Source organism: Rhinatrema bivittatum, chromosome 2, assembly GCF_901001135.1.
Source record: "Rhinatrema bivittatum chromosome 2, aRhiBiv1.1, whole genome shotgun sequence".
NCBI classification, from domain to species: domain Eukaryota; kingdom Metazoa; phylum Chordata; class Amphibia; order Gymnophiona; family Rhinatrematidae; genus Rhinatrema; species Rhinatrema bivittatum.
Window position 1 is genome coordinate 180,811,291 of NC_042616.1, and position 14,353 is coordinate 180,825,643.

Consider the following 14,353-nt stretch of genomic DNA (forward strand, 5'->3'; position numbering starts at 1 on the left):
TCTTATTCTATGGGTGTCTTAGAATGAACCCTCATCTCTTGTGTCCTAATATTGAACCACACCATCCAGTGGTCACTGGTTGCCAGTTAATCATCCACTGCAACATCAAAAATACTGTCCCCCATTGGTAAGCACCAGGCCCAGTTTCACTCCCTCTGTATAGATTCCATTACCAGTTGACAGAACAGATCTCCTTGCAGAGAATGTAGTTAGTGCAGTTAGTGTAGCTGGGTTCAAAAAAGGTTTGGATAAGTTCTTGGAGGAGAAGTCCATTAACTGCTATTAATCAAGTTGACTTAGGGAATAGCCACAGCTATTACTGCATCAGTAGCATGGGATCTTCTTGCTTTTGGGTACTTGCCAGGTTCTTCTGGCCTGGTTTGGCCTGTGTTGGAAACAGGATGCTGGGCTTGATGGACCCTTAGTCTAACCCAGCATGGCAATTTTGTATGTTCTTATGCTCTAGAGGTTACTGCAGTTTTGGGATCCCAGGTTCCTCCTCTCTCTCCCCAGCTCTGGATTTATTTATTTATTTATTTATTTAAACATTTTTGTATACCGAACATATTGTATACACTTCAAGTCGGTTTACAATAAAACAACTGACTGTCTTTAACGACATGTCTTAAAACAAATAAAATATTATAAATGATAAAGCAAAATTAGAAATTAAAATGAAACCCTATAAATAGTAACATTAAATTATACTATAATCAATTAAAAAATAATAAAATACATACATTCATTCAATCTTCAAACTAATAATAGGGTTAAAAATAAAATAAAATAAATAAAATCTAGTAGTTATACTTTAGTATTTTAATTCCCAGAAGATCTGTTAGAATCAATCTGTTATAGTGAAGGCTTGCGTGTACAGCCATGTTTTTAGGTGCTTCTTGAAAAACTGAATATTTTCCTCTAATCGTAGCTCAAGCGGGAGGGAATTCCACAATTTAGGGCCAGCTATCGAGAGGGCCCTTTCCCTAACTGTATTGAGGTGAGCTGATTTTACTGAAGGAACAGAAAGAAGTGCCTTGCCTAAGGACCGTAGATTACGAGGAGGTATATGGATATGCAAAGCTGCATTCAGCCATTCGTTGTTGTTGCCATATATGGCTTTATGAATCAGCGTTAGGCATTTGTATTTTATTCGATAGCTGATAGGAAGCCAGTGCAAATTCATTAGAACTGGGGTGATGTGATCAAATTTATTAGAGTTCGATAGTAATCTCGCAGCCGCGTTTTGCAAGAGTTGCAATGGGCGAATGGTTACCAAGGGGAGGCCCAAAAAAAGGGCTTTGCAATAATCCAATTTTGTCAGCAATAATGCCTGAAGCACTATTCGAAAATCATTATGATGTAGCAAAGGCTTTAGTTTTCTTAGAATTCGAAGTTTGTAAAAACCATCTTTTATTATGGTTTTTACAAAAGCCTTTAAATGAAATTCGCTATCTAGTATAGCTCCCAAGCTCCTAACGTGAATGGACACCAGTTGGTGTCCATTCACTTTCTCAATCTCTTTTCAGATGTCACTGGGATATTTTGGTCTGAAGGATCCCAAATACTGCAACATTAAAAAATCCTTCTTTTTCCCTACACCTCTTTCTTGGGTAGAAAGGGTAGACAAAAAATCTCCTTTCAACAAAAATCCACACATACTTAAAACACAGAAAAATCACTGAGACCCTGTGATAGCATGAGGTAGTCTTGGCTTCAGGGAAGGATAGACAGAAAAACAGCTGAACTCTGGCTTTCAAAAGAAAAGCACTTTTATTCTTTACATAAATAGACAGCAAAAGTCTACTTATTTCAGCAGTGCTACATAAAAAGTCAAGTATTCAAATGTACGGGGTTCTGGCATAGTCCCTGGAGTTTCTCTTCCTGTTATAGGCCTCCTTGCTCCTGAACCTGGGCTTTTATTCCTCTTCCCAGGGAAATGCCCTGTGGCCTGGATTTCCACTCTGTGTATTTAAGAAGGGCCGGGATAGATAGTTGCTCCCAGTCCTTTCCGGTGTTCCAAACACTGGATATGGGTTAATAATTTAATTTCTGTGATTTCTAAACCAATCAGCAAAGATATTGAGCCAATACCTAGTGAGAAGAGGGGAACTGCAACAACAGACCTCTTCCTTCAGTCTCTAAACCATAATACCATACTGAACCTAAGGAGGGCTACCTGCTAATTTGCAGGGAGGAAACTATTATTGCAGCAAACCCCTGGTGAGGATGCAGTAGCAAGATGGCTCATTCTTCTAGCCTACACTGCTTTCTCCTAACCACTAGATCGGGGTAGCCAACTCTGGTCCTCAAGAAGCACAAACAGCCCAGGTTTTCAGGATATCTACAATGAATATGCATGAGATAGATTTGCATACAATGAAGGCAGTGCAGGCAAATTGATTCTTTGGGATTCTACCATGTACTTGTGACTGGAATGGCCACTGTTGGAGAAAGGATGCTGAGCTTGATGGAAACTATAAACCAGTAAGCCTGACTTCAGGGCTAGGAAAAATAATAGAAACTGATATAAAAAATAAAATCACAAAACATTTAGATAGACATAGTTTGATGGGACACAGCCAACATGTATTTACACAAGGGAAGTCTTGCCTCACAAATCTCCTACATTTTTTGGAAGGGGAGAATAAACATGTAGACAAAGGTGAACCGGTAGATGTGGTGTACTTGGATTTTCAGAAGGTGTTCGACAAAGACCCTCATGAGAGGCTTCTAAGAAAACTAAAAAGTCATGGGATAGGAGGCGATGTCCTTTCGTGGATTACAAACTCACTAAAAGACAGGAAACAGAGAGTAGGATTAAATGGTCTGTTTTCATAGTGGAAAAAGGTAAACAGTAGAGTACCTCAGGGATCTGTACTTGGACTGGTGCTTTTTAATATATTTATAAATGATTTGGAAAGGGGTATGATGATTGAGGTGATCAAATTTGCAGATGACACAAAATTATTCAGAGTAGTTAAATTTCAAGTGGATTTTGATAAATTGTAGGAGGACCTTGTTAGGCTGGAAGATTGGGCTTCCAAATGGCAGATGAAATTTAATATGAACAAGTGCAAGGTGATGCATATAGTGAAAAATAGCCCTTGCTGTAGTTACGCAATGTTAGATTCCAAATTAGGGGTTACCACCCATGAAAAAGATCTGGGCGTCATAGTGGATAATACATTGTGCTGTGGTGGTCAAAAAAGCAAATAGAATGTTAGAAATTATTTGGAAGGGAATGGTGAATAAAATGAAAAATGTCATTATGCTTCTGTATTGTAGTATATTTAGAAAACTAAAAAATTCATAATCAATACAAATAAATCAATGTTTTTCAATTCTTTTTGTGTTAAGCAAAATTTTGAAAATGGCAAACTGGTTTACTAAGTTAATGCATCAGTCATATCAAAACAAAATATAGATATCTCAGTACTTTAAACAAACAAAATTCTCAAGGCATCTATTCTATGTCATTTAGAAGTTTGCAAAAAAAAAAAAATCATGAACAGTAAAATACTTCTGTGGGACTAATGAAAATATTGCTGAAGTCAGGTGAAATATGTTTACTTCTAGCATTAGCAAAAATGCCACAGGTAGAATATCACCTGTTTATTCAGCCATTTGCAAGCTTCTAAATCTGGACAGAATCCAGGCCAAAGATTGCAAATTGGACAAAATCAGGTAGTAAAACCAAACCCTCCCAAATTGTGGAGGTGGACTCAGATTTTACTAAAACCAAATTCAAGTCGAGACCTGGCTTCCAAAGAAATCCCGAGGTCAAAATCACAACAGTCGTTTACCACATGTTTAGCAGCTGGTGGTCTAATAGAGCTGGCAGGAAGATTCTTTCTGCTAGCAGATGGTGCAGGGGAACAAAAGTTTCATTTCCTTTTATTGCCAATAACCTCCTTTCTCCCCTCCCTTTTCCCGTTATCTCCGGACCCTCCTTCTCTGCAGCCTCACCAGAACCTACCTCTCCATTTCAGATATCTTTACTAGCTCAGCCAAAACAATCTGCACTTTTAAATCTCCCATGCTGGCAATTCTTTCCCATTCTGGTCTGTTGGAGCTGCTGCCAGCATGGAAGTTTTAAAAGTGCAATTGCGCTTGCATCGGCAGGACTGGTAGAAGTTCCAAAATGGCAGGGTAGATTCCGGCCACTCTGCAGAAGAGGAGGGAGTTGCTGAGACCCTTGAGAAGGGGTGGCATGAAGGTGAAAGTGAAGGTGGACTGAGCTGGGGGGATAGGACTACAAAGATGACGTTGCAATGGAAACGTGGTTAGAAGATGAAATTGCATGTGGGATATAGGAGAAGAGAGGTGGCGGGGGCATAGGAGGGCTAAAGATGAAGGGATGGGGAAGAGGTAAAAGATATGCAAGATAAATGAGTGGAATAAGGTAAGAGGGAGGAGGGGGTAAGTGTGCAGGGTGGATGAAGGAGGAGAAGAGACATTTCATAAAAATTAGGGGAAGAGGAGATATCCTTCAATTGAAAGAGACTTTAGAAAAAGAAAAAAGGAGGAAGGGAGGAGACATGAAAGCTGGAGTGAGAGATGGAGAGATTGGGAAGGGTGGATGGAGGAATGGTGGCGCAGGGATTGGAGGAAAACAGCTGGAGGGGAGATGAGTGTCACAATCTTGAGAGATGCGAGGAAAAATGTAAAAAATTAGTAACTGGTGATCGGTGTAAGAGCAAGAGAAGCAGAAAATAGAGATGAAGAAAAGTGACACAAGATTGAAAGGGAAGGCAAGATAGAGAAGAGGCATAAGGAAAAATAAGAGAAAGGAGGACCAAGAAAGGTGTGATAGGCAAGATCTGAGATGAGACTGAAACAATACGACAAGGAAAAATAACAGAAAGCAAAGGTAGAAGAGAGATTTTAGTTTTCAAGTCAGATATTGAATTATGTGAATTTTGAAAGTTTTAAATACAATGTGGTAATTTTCAAAGCTATTTATGTGCATAAAACCCGGTTTATGTGTTTAAATGGTAAAAGTAAGCACAAAGGCAGTTTCACATGTAAAAATACACTGAGGTGTTCTGGGGTCAGAATTGGGTGGGGAAAGCATTCCCATGCACATATATGATTTTCAAAAGAATGCGTGTAAATCTGCACACACCCATTTGCATTGCTCCCAAGCAAGTGTAAATGTATGCATATATATGTTGTCACTGTTTCCGTGCACACCTGGGGTAAAACCTGTCTTAGATTGTCCTGTCCTGAAAATCTGGAGCCAGTTGGCAACCCCAACCTTTACTGAACCCATACTGACTCTTCCCCAATAAGCCATGCCTATATATATTACCAGAAATTTTGTTTTTAAGAACAGCTTCTACTATTTTCCCCAGCACCAACATCAGGCTCACCAGTCCATAGCTTTCAGGATCACCCCGGAGCTCTTTATAAAGATTGGCATAAATTGGCCACTCGCCAGTAATTTGTTATTCTTTAATTTGTCAGTTTGATCTAGTACATCTTCCATTTTCACAGTGATTTGCTTTAGTTTCTCTGAATCATTACCACCAAGGAATATTTCTGGTATGGGTGCATCCAACATCCTCCTCGGTAAAGACCAAAGCAAAGAATTCATTTAGGGGTAGATTTTTAAAGGTGCGCGCGCATCCAGTGTGCACGCTTCCAGGCGCGGGCGCATGGACACGCCGATTTTATAATCCACGCACGCATGTGCGGGCAGCACGCGCAGGAGGGGTGGGCCTAATTTTAGAAAATTACGTGTGGCGACGAGAGCAGGCCTCTCCCAGTTCCCTCCCAGTCCGCTCCAATTAAGGAGTGGACTGGGAAGGAACTTCCCTACCCCCCTGCCGATACTCCCTCCCTCTTCCCCTGTCCTCCCCACCCCCTAAACACTTTTTTTAAAATTTTTATTTTATTGCTTACTGCTCCATTGGAGCAGTAACAACTTGCACACGCCTCCAGCCCCGCCCCTCCCCGTTCCCCTGGACCGCCCTTTTCCTTCGGCCTAGCACTTCTGTGTGTAACGGGAGTTATGCACGTGGCTGGACCCCTTCTAAAATGCTCGTGGCGTGCACAAGGCCTGGCCGGGCGCGAAACCCCTAGATTTTACGCACATGGGGGATTTAAAGTTCCCCCCGTTAGTGTCTCTGCTATTTATTTGTCGTCCCTGAACACCCCCTTTATTCTCTGTTATCTTAGCAGTCCAACTGACTCCCTCACAAGTTTTTTTGCTTCTAATGTACTTGAAATAGTTTTTAGTTTTTGTCTCTATGGCAAGCTTTTTTTTTCTTCAAATTGTTCCTTGGCATAACTTGTTACTGCTTTACATCTAACTTGCCAGTAATTTTACTCTTGCTTATTTCCTCATTTGGTCTGCTTTCCATTTTTTTGAAAGATGCTCTCATGGCTTTAATTGCCTCTTTTACCTCACTTTATGCTGGCCGTTGTTTGGTCTTCCTTCAGCCTTTTTAATGCATATGATACATTTCATTTGGGCTTGCAAGATGATATTTTTAAACTTTAGACAAGTTAGACTGAGTAGATTTTAGTGATTACAGCTTTTGTGCGATAATGTATGGGTCTGAATCTGTCAAACGCTTTTGCCTTCAATACTTAACAGGAAGAAAACATTGCTAAATCCAACCCATTGGGCCAGATATGCCCATGGAGCACAAACAAACCTGATTTGCTAAGATTTTTCTCCAATTCTATGTCTATAATAAAAAAAACTTAGTGAATCAGGTCCAAAGTGGGAAAAAAAATCCCTTTAATGTATCATGCACTAATGTAATGAAAAATTGCTGCAAAGCTTGGGGCCACTAGAGACCCTCTTCAACACTTCTGAAAATCCACGGGCTGCTGACAATCTGGTATTCTAATTATGTTAAGGAACCACACAAGGACACGTTAGCTCAAAAGACAACCTTTATTTTCACAATAGCAAGCTCACCAGTTGAACACAGTTTTGCTTGCAATAACTTTTTCCTATAACATTGTATATCGACAGAAATTGGAATGCTACATGAACCTCCTCAGATGCAAAGAGATTTTCCTAGTGTGACTAATCGGAGAGCTCTCAGGTAGCAGGAACTGAAGAATGCTATCTCTGGCTCTCTGAAGGAGCCCTCGCCCTGCAGTAGCAGGATTATTTCATGCGACTTTTACGAGTCGGTCTATGGGAGCTCAATTTGAAGGAAGAGGAAGAAGTGATAGCAAAGTCTGCATGTCCCTAAAGCTGGAGATACCAAGTGTCTCAGTTTCCAGAAGTGCCTTTCCAACATCCTCTTTCTGATGTATTCTGGTGCCTATAGTGCTAATCTCAACAGGACAAAGCAAGACTGCAAACATTAGAATGCACTGGGTTATAAATTCAAATGCCAGAGATAGTCAAAATGTCTGCCTCCGGAAACTGAATCACTAGGCAGTTCTGGTTAAGCATCCCTTAACATCATGCAGCTAGCATGAATTGCAGTCATCAGTGAAGCTGCCTTCCTCTGGCTTTCTGCAGGGACTGCTCATTGTTTCCAGGGACCGGAACATCAATGCACAGAGGGGTATGAAGGGCAAGGTGAGAGCGGTCATTCAGAGTTAGGGAGAACAACCTGATCCTCTCAGATGAGGCCAACTTTTAATCATTGCTCACTTGATGGCGTGAGCTTAACTTCATCATGCCTGAGCCGTGATCTGATATCTGAGGGGAAAAGGCACACATGAACTTCTGTGGCTCCCATCACCATAAACAGAACACAAACCCAAGAAGGATAAAAGTTAAACAGAAAAATAAAATCTCCCTTCTCCTTCAGATGGGTGTAATGGCTTTCTGTTTTCAGTTGCACAATTCCTCTGCACACTTGTTATTTCAAATTTTTAATTCTAGAAGTTTTCTTGCTTGAAATAATTACATTATAGTACCAGAAACTATGTTACAAAGTCCCAAAAGTGTTTTTTCCCAATTTAAAATACCACATTTTTAAAACCCCAAACTATGAAATTAAGATGTTGGATACACATCCATAATCTAAAAAAAAAAAAAAGAGAGAGTCACGAAACAGAAAACATGCTGCAATGATACAAATATATTTTTGATACCAAAATTACAGTACATTGTAATCATGAAAACAGATTGAGGCACTGGACCGTACATCAGTTTTGCTCAGCATTAGTCATGAAGATGATATGATTGCTCCAAATTAATAAAGTTTTTTGTTTTTTTTTTGTTGGGTGAAGATGTCATTGTCATTTTTTTTTTTTTTTACAGTTTATATCAAATAATGTGCTTTGCAGTGAAATGCTTTGCTAGTTCATAGGAGTCATAACGTAGAACCACAACACGCTTACACAACATGTACTGCTGCCACATTATGAAAAATAATCATTTTATTAAATATACAACTCAAAACAACAATTATTGTTAAATAAATAATTATTCCTTACAGCTGGAATTTTATTTTACACTCCATCAGCCATTTAAACAAATGACATTTAATAAATAATATATTGGAATGGTCTATTTACGCCTTCGTTCATAATTCTGTATTGTGTTCCTTTCAGAGGATCCTGAAAAAGGAAAAAGAAAAGCATTGAATAAGGTAATATGAAGTGTTATGGAAATGATAGAGATAATTAGGGTCTCATACTAAAGACAAGACTCAAACAGGCCTCAGTTCTCCAAAGAGCACTCTGTTCAAAAGCATATTACTCATGTATGCCTTGGTTCAAATAGGCCTCAACTCCTCGGGCAGATAAACGGCCAAGTATCTGGAGTCATACAACTCATGGCACTTTTCCTCATGCTGATAAAAAGACACTTGTGTCACCTCAAAGGATATTCGACTTTTGTCACATATTTTTGCACACTCTTGACATTCAACCCATCTATTAAATCATTTAAACATTCACACTTGTGAAAAATAGCTACATGATGACTAATCCAGTGGATTTCTCTGTGCCCAGTACCTACAAGTTATTTGAACATTTTAAACAGTTGATTGTGTGTGAAACTTTAGGGGTAAGAGCAGTTCCAGGGGGAGACCTTTTGGCCAGCCCTGGTTTTGAACTTACATCCCAATGCAGTGTTGTATTTGACAGTACCTGATTCCACCCATTGAAAATTAGTGCTGCATGTCCAAGAATAGGATTATCAGAAATCCAGGACTGGCATAAAATCTTCCTCCTAGAAGAAGGTAACTTGACATCCGCTATATTCTTTTGGGCTCCCATCCCTCCCTTCTTTGGCCACTGCTTCCTGATTGCAAACAAAACACCATTGTGCCAGCCTGGAGGACATCTGACGAGTATCCCCCACTCATAAACACCTGGCATATAATACGTGTGAAGCCAATACTCTTCCGTATGACAGATGTATCATCTTACCAAAATACTATCTTACCAATATACTCGGCAAATCCAAAACTGTCACAATGAATTATAAATGTGACATGCAAACTGCCATCTGCATTCAGGCTCTAATTTTCTATTATGCCTCAAACCTCCAGGCAGAATTAGCTAATTACTGCAGGTGCTTATTATTCATAATGCGTAGTTAGAGATATAGGAATATTATCACCACAGAAAGTAGAACTGGAATGACTTCCCATTTGAGAAGGTATTCTGGGTAATCTTGCCTTATACTGCTGGATAGGAGGGGTTCTTCACATTATAAACCCTGCTAGATTCATAAACTTTTGAAATTAGGAAGCATAAATCAGACCAGGGAACTAAAGAATCAAACATTTCTGTCTAAAGCATGATTTCACAAAGTTCAATATATTTAAAAGAAATTTTCTTAAGAAAATTCTATAGTGTTTTCCCAATTTCATGAAATAAAAAAACTATATAAAATTGGAGATTTTATCAACTTCTACTGCCAAATCTTCCTGCTTGTACAGTAGTGCTTCTCAAAGCAGTCCTAGGGGCACACCTAGCCAGTCGGGTTTTTAGGCTATTCACAATGACTATGCATGAGATAGATTTGCATACACTGCTTCCCTTGTATGCAGATCTATCTCATGCATATTCATTGGGGATAACCTGAAAACCTGACTGGCAAGGTGTGCTCAGAGGAATGGGTTGAGAAACATAAGTCTACAGCAGCAGTCAATGTATATTATGTAGCAGGAATAGGCAGCTCCAATTCTCAAGTTCCACAAGTCGGTCGGATTTTCTAGGCATCTATAGGGGTAGATTTTATAAATTTGCGCGATTGCGTACTTTTGTTCGCGCACCAGGCGCGAACAAAAGTACGCTGGATTTTATAAGATACGCGGGTAGCCGCGCATATCTTATAAAATCCGGGGTCGGCGCGCGCAAGGGAGTGCACATTTGTGCAACCTGCGCGCGCCGAGCCCAGCGCACGCTGCATGTTCCCTCCCTTCCCCTACCTAACCCACCCCCCGGCCCTATCTAAACCCCCCCCCTTACCTTTGTTGGCAGATTTACACCTGCTGAAAGCAGACGTAAATCTGCGCGCGCCAGCAGGCTGCTGGCGCGCCATCACCCAACCCGGGGGCTGGTCCAGAGACCTCGACCATGCCCCAAGGCCGGCGCCATGCCCCCGGACCCGCCCCCAAAACGCCACGTCATTTCGGGAATGCCCCCGACACGCCCCCTCCCCGCCCCTTTTACGAAGCCCCGGGACTTACGTGCATCCCGGGGCTCTGCGCGCGCCGGCACGCGAGGGCCCTGCATGCGTAAATCCGGCTGGATTTACGCACGCAGGGCATTTATAATCCGCCCCATACTGAATATTCAAGAGATGCATTGTGTCTGGCTCCCGGTGAGCTCAGCGTTGCTTTTGTTTCCACTGGAGTGAGGGATCAGGCCACAAGGCCTGCTCAGGAGTTTTTTTGCTTAAACTAATCACTGCTTAGCTGGCGATATTCTTTCAAAATTGCCAGTTAAGGGGGTCATTCATCATTTTGCGATAGGCTGTTATTGCACGCATTACGGCGCTTTCGCAAGTGATAATGCCATGACAAGCGCGATAACGGCCTATCGCAAATCACAAATGCAAATTTAAAATGCATTATTCAACAGGGAGGAGTTTGGGGTGGGTTTATGGAGATTAGGGGCTGCCAGTACTGTGTGCAATAAACTATCGCACACTAGTGAAGGCAATTTTGCAGGAAATAGCTACAACTTTTTCCAGGGCACTTTGAGGCAAAAATGACTAGCACGGCCAATATCGCCGCATATGATAACGCAATGCTGCATGTGTTACCGTACGCTACGATGCAGCGGGCTGCTCATATGCCTGCCCACGTCCCTTTTCCTATCGCAGTCGATCATTTCACTATGCTTATAGCGAAATGATGAAACTAGGCCTAAGTTAGAGTTATCCAGGAAACATGATTCTGGATAACTTTACACCTCCTTGGGCCATCATCTACACATAGCCAAATAAATTGTTCAGTTAATTTCAAATATTGGAGTTAGCCAAAAGTTATTAGGCTGTCTCAGCAACACCCTAGAATGCTCACGAAACGCCCCTTACTTATTTGGCTAAATTTTAGCAGGATAAGGACTTTTCTGGCTAAAATTTAAAGACATACTTGCTAGGGATATTCATAAGTTGGCATTTAGCTGGATAATGTGTAACCTATCTGGCTACATGTCTTTGAATATTGACCTTGTGGTGTTTTTTCCCCTCTTCCACTGCCTGTAGAAATAGCAAGCGCAAAGCACACAGGTACTTTGTGCCCACATATCCTGTAGGTAATTCCCAAAGGGCAACAGTCCACTTGTTTCCCTTTGCACCAGCACCTGAGCACTTTGCGGCAATGCAAACTATTAAGGATTGCCTCCTTTTTTCAGCAAACACAAGTGTGGGTCCAGTGACCAGCAATGCCACGGCAAGGCATCAGCCAATATTGCAGTCTATAGTTTTAATAGTTGTACTTTGCTTCAGTGTTTTTTTGATGAGAAGGGTGTCATCCAATTTTAGCAAATTAAATAAATAAATGCCACCCTATTATATAAAATAATTAAAAAATTAAAAGTATTGGCAGTCCTTAAAAAAAAAAAAGACAGCACTTGCTCCATGCTACTGTTTCAATAACTATGCTTTGTTTTTTATTTAGAAGGGCATTGCATAATATCCTTATGAAGTGCTAGTGACAGTGGTACTGGGTTTTCTACTACTAGATAATTGCCAACATCCACATGTTGACAGCCTTAGCAAGGGCTTCTGACACAGAAGCCAGGGCAATTATCTGCTCAGGAGGGCCTGCTGACAAAACATTACTACCATTAGAAAATGGAATTTTAAATATATGGGTTCTAATTATTTTTTTTAACCACCACACCAGCTGTCATATCACACCTGCTAGATTTTACAATTGATTGAAAGGACAAAAAATCCTATTTTCTTCTATGTCATTCTGATTAAAGAGTATCATGCATGGTTTAGCTTAATCAAATCTGAATGGAGGAGGACAGAATCCAGCTTATTACTGCGTTGTTTGGTTAGCCAACTTAACAGTACCGCCAAATAAGTTTGCACTACTAAGCTGAACTTTGAAATTGCAAAAGCTTCATTTTTGTGAGGACATAAGATGCTGGCTGTAGCTGGCATGTTTCACTGTACATTTTTATATACTGCCTGAGTTATTTGAGCAGCTTATGACAGTGACTCCAAAAATAACTAATGAACAAGGCATATAAAAATGTGCAAAATACTTTGCAAAAAGGTTGCATGCATAAAAGCGTTTGAATATCATCCTCATACTTTTCCACACTTTCGTCAGTCCTTGTCCTGTTAAATATTTCTGACTGGTCAGACGGACCCATAGAATTTTGCTAAAGATGTTACTAAAACCGAAACCCGGGTCAAAATCCTCAAATATAAGAGTCATAATTATGATACAATAATTTCCTTGTAAATGTTTTGGAATATTTCTCAGAAACTATTACAATGCTTTCTCCCATTATATTGACTAAGAATACCGTAAGAGCATGCTGTCTGCGTGAACTTCCAGTGCACTTTCAATGTGGCTGAGAATCCGGTTTGCACAGTACTTGAGAAGGTAGAGTGCAGAGTTGGAAAACCTGCCCCCTCTCAGGATCAGAGATTTCAGTCTCATCACCACCTCTCCCACTCTATGACCTGCAATAAGTCACTTGACTACTCTGTGCCTTGCTTTTAACCCAGTATTATGCTGAGTTTTCCTTAATCTTTCTACAGTGTAATCACAAGCCACCAAACTTTGTTCTCCATCTACCATCTGACTAAACAACATAAGGTTGTTAGCTGGCTCCATTTTTTCAGGATAGTCTGATCCAGGCCAGTTTTTACCTCTTCCCATGCTGAAACATGAAATTCTGATTTCACATAAGAACAAACAAAAACGAATGACAAATCCATGCATGCACTGGAGTAAAACAGGAAAATGTAGCTAATCAAACTAATACAATAACAACAACCATTGGCAGTTGCTGCTGTATTATTAATGCATTTTTTATTAATATATTGAAGATTAATATCATGGCTTTAACCTGAAGAATTTCCCAAAAGACCTCAGAGTAGGACTTCACAAACTTGTCCTGACTATCCCCACGGCTACTCAGCTTTTCAGGATATACTTAGAGAATATGCATAGTTGTTCTCAAATGTATGTACAATTATCCTGTCCATATTCATTGTGGATATTCTGAAAATTACAACTGGCTGCAGGATCACTGGGACAGGATTGAGAAGCCCTACTTCAGAATTTCATAGATTAGAACAGCAGTTTCTCAACCCAGTCCTTGAAGACCACCTGGCCAGCCTGGTTTTCAGGATATCCTTGATAAAAATTCATATTTGCATAAAATGGAGGCAGTGTAGACCTGTATATCTCGTGCATATTCATGGTGGGTGTCCTAAGAACCAGACTGGCTGGCTGCTCCTCGAGGACCAGGTTAAGAGACACTGCTGTAGAAGTATTCCGAGACCACAACCATCTCTCGTGTGAATGACCTGGCAGCAGGGTCAGTGCCAGCATTTTTGCTGCCCTGTGCAAACAATTACTGTGCTGCCCCCCCCCCCCCTCAACCCACCCCTGCATCATTCAGTCTCTGTCCAGAGCCCATAAAAAAAAAGCCTAGTTCCCTCCAGCAATCTGTATTTTTAAAAACTGACACACCCCCCCCCCCCCATGAAACAGAACCCATGGTCAAGGGAAGGGTATTAGGTACCCTAAGCAAACCTTACAGCCTTGCACACACACACATATCCCCATTCTACAGTCGCGCACACACACACAATTCAATTATGCATTTATAACATGAAAAAAAAACATTCGAAAGTACAGTCTTCTGAGGCAAAAAATATAATTTACAAAATGCATATTATATTTACATGCACTACTGTGGTGCCAACCAGAAAATACTGCAA

General features: G+C 40.6%; 1 protein-coding gene across 2 annotated transcripts in view; it reads right to left on the reverse strand.

Moving 5' to 3' along the window:
• Nucleotides 1–8,220: 8,220 nt before the first annotated feature.
• The window catches only part of TAC1 (tachykinin precursor 1), a 29,592-nt gene continuing 23,459 nt past the window's right edge, over nucleotides 8,221–14,353 (reverse strand). For both annotated transcript variants that reach the window (XM_029588935.1, XM_029588934.1), the window contains one exon: nucleotides 8,221–8,538. In XM_029588935.1, coding sequence (XP_029444795.1) covers nucleotides 8,489–8,538 — 50 coding nt within the window. In that variant the 3' untranslated portion in view covers nucleotides 8,221–8,488. The remainder of the gene's footprint in view (nucleotides 8,539–14,353) is intronic.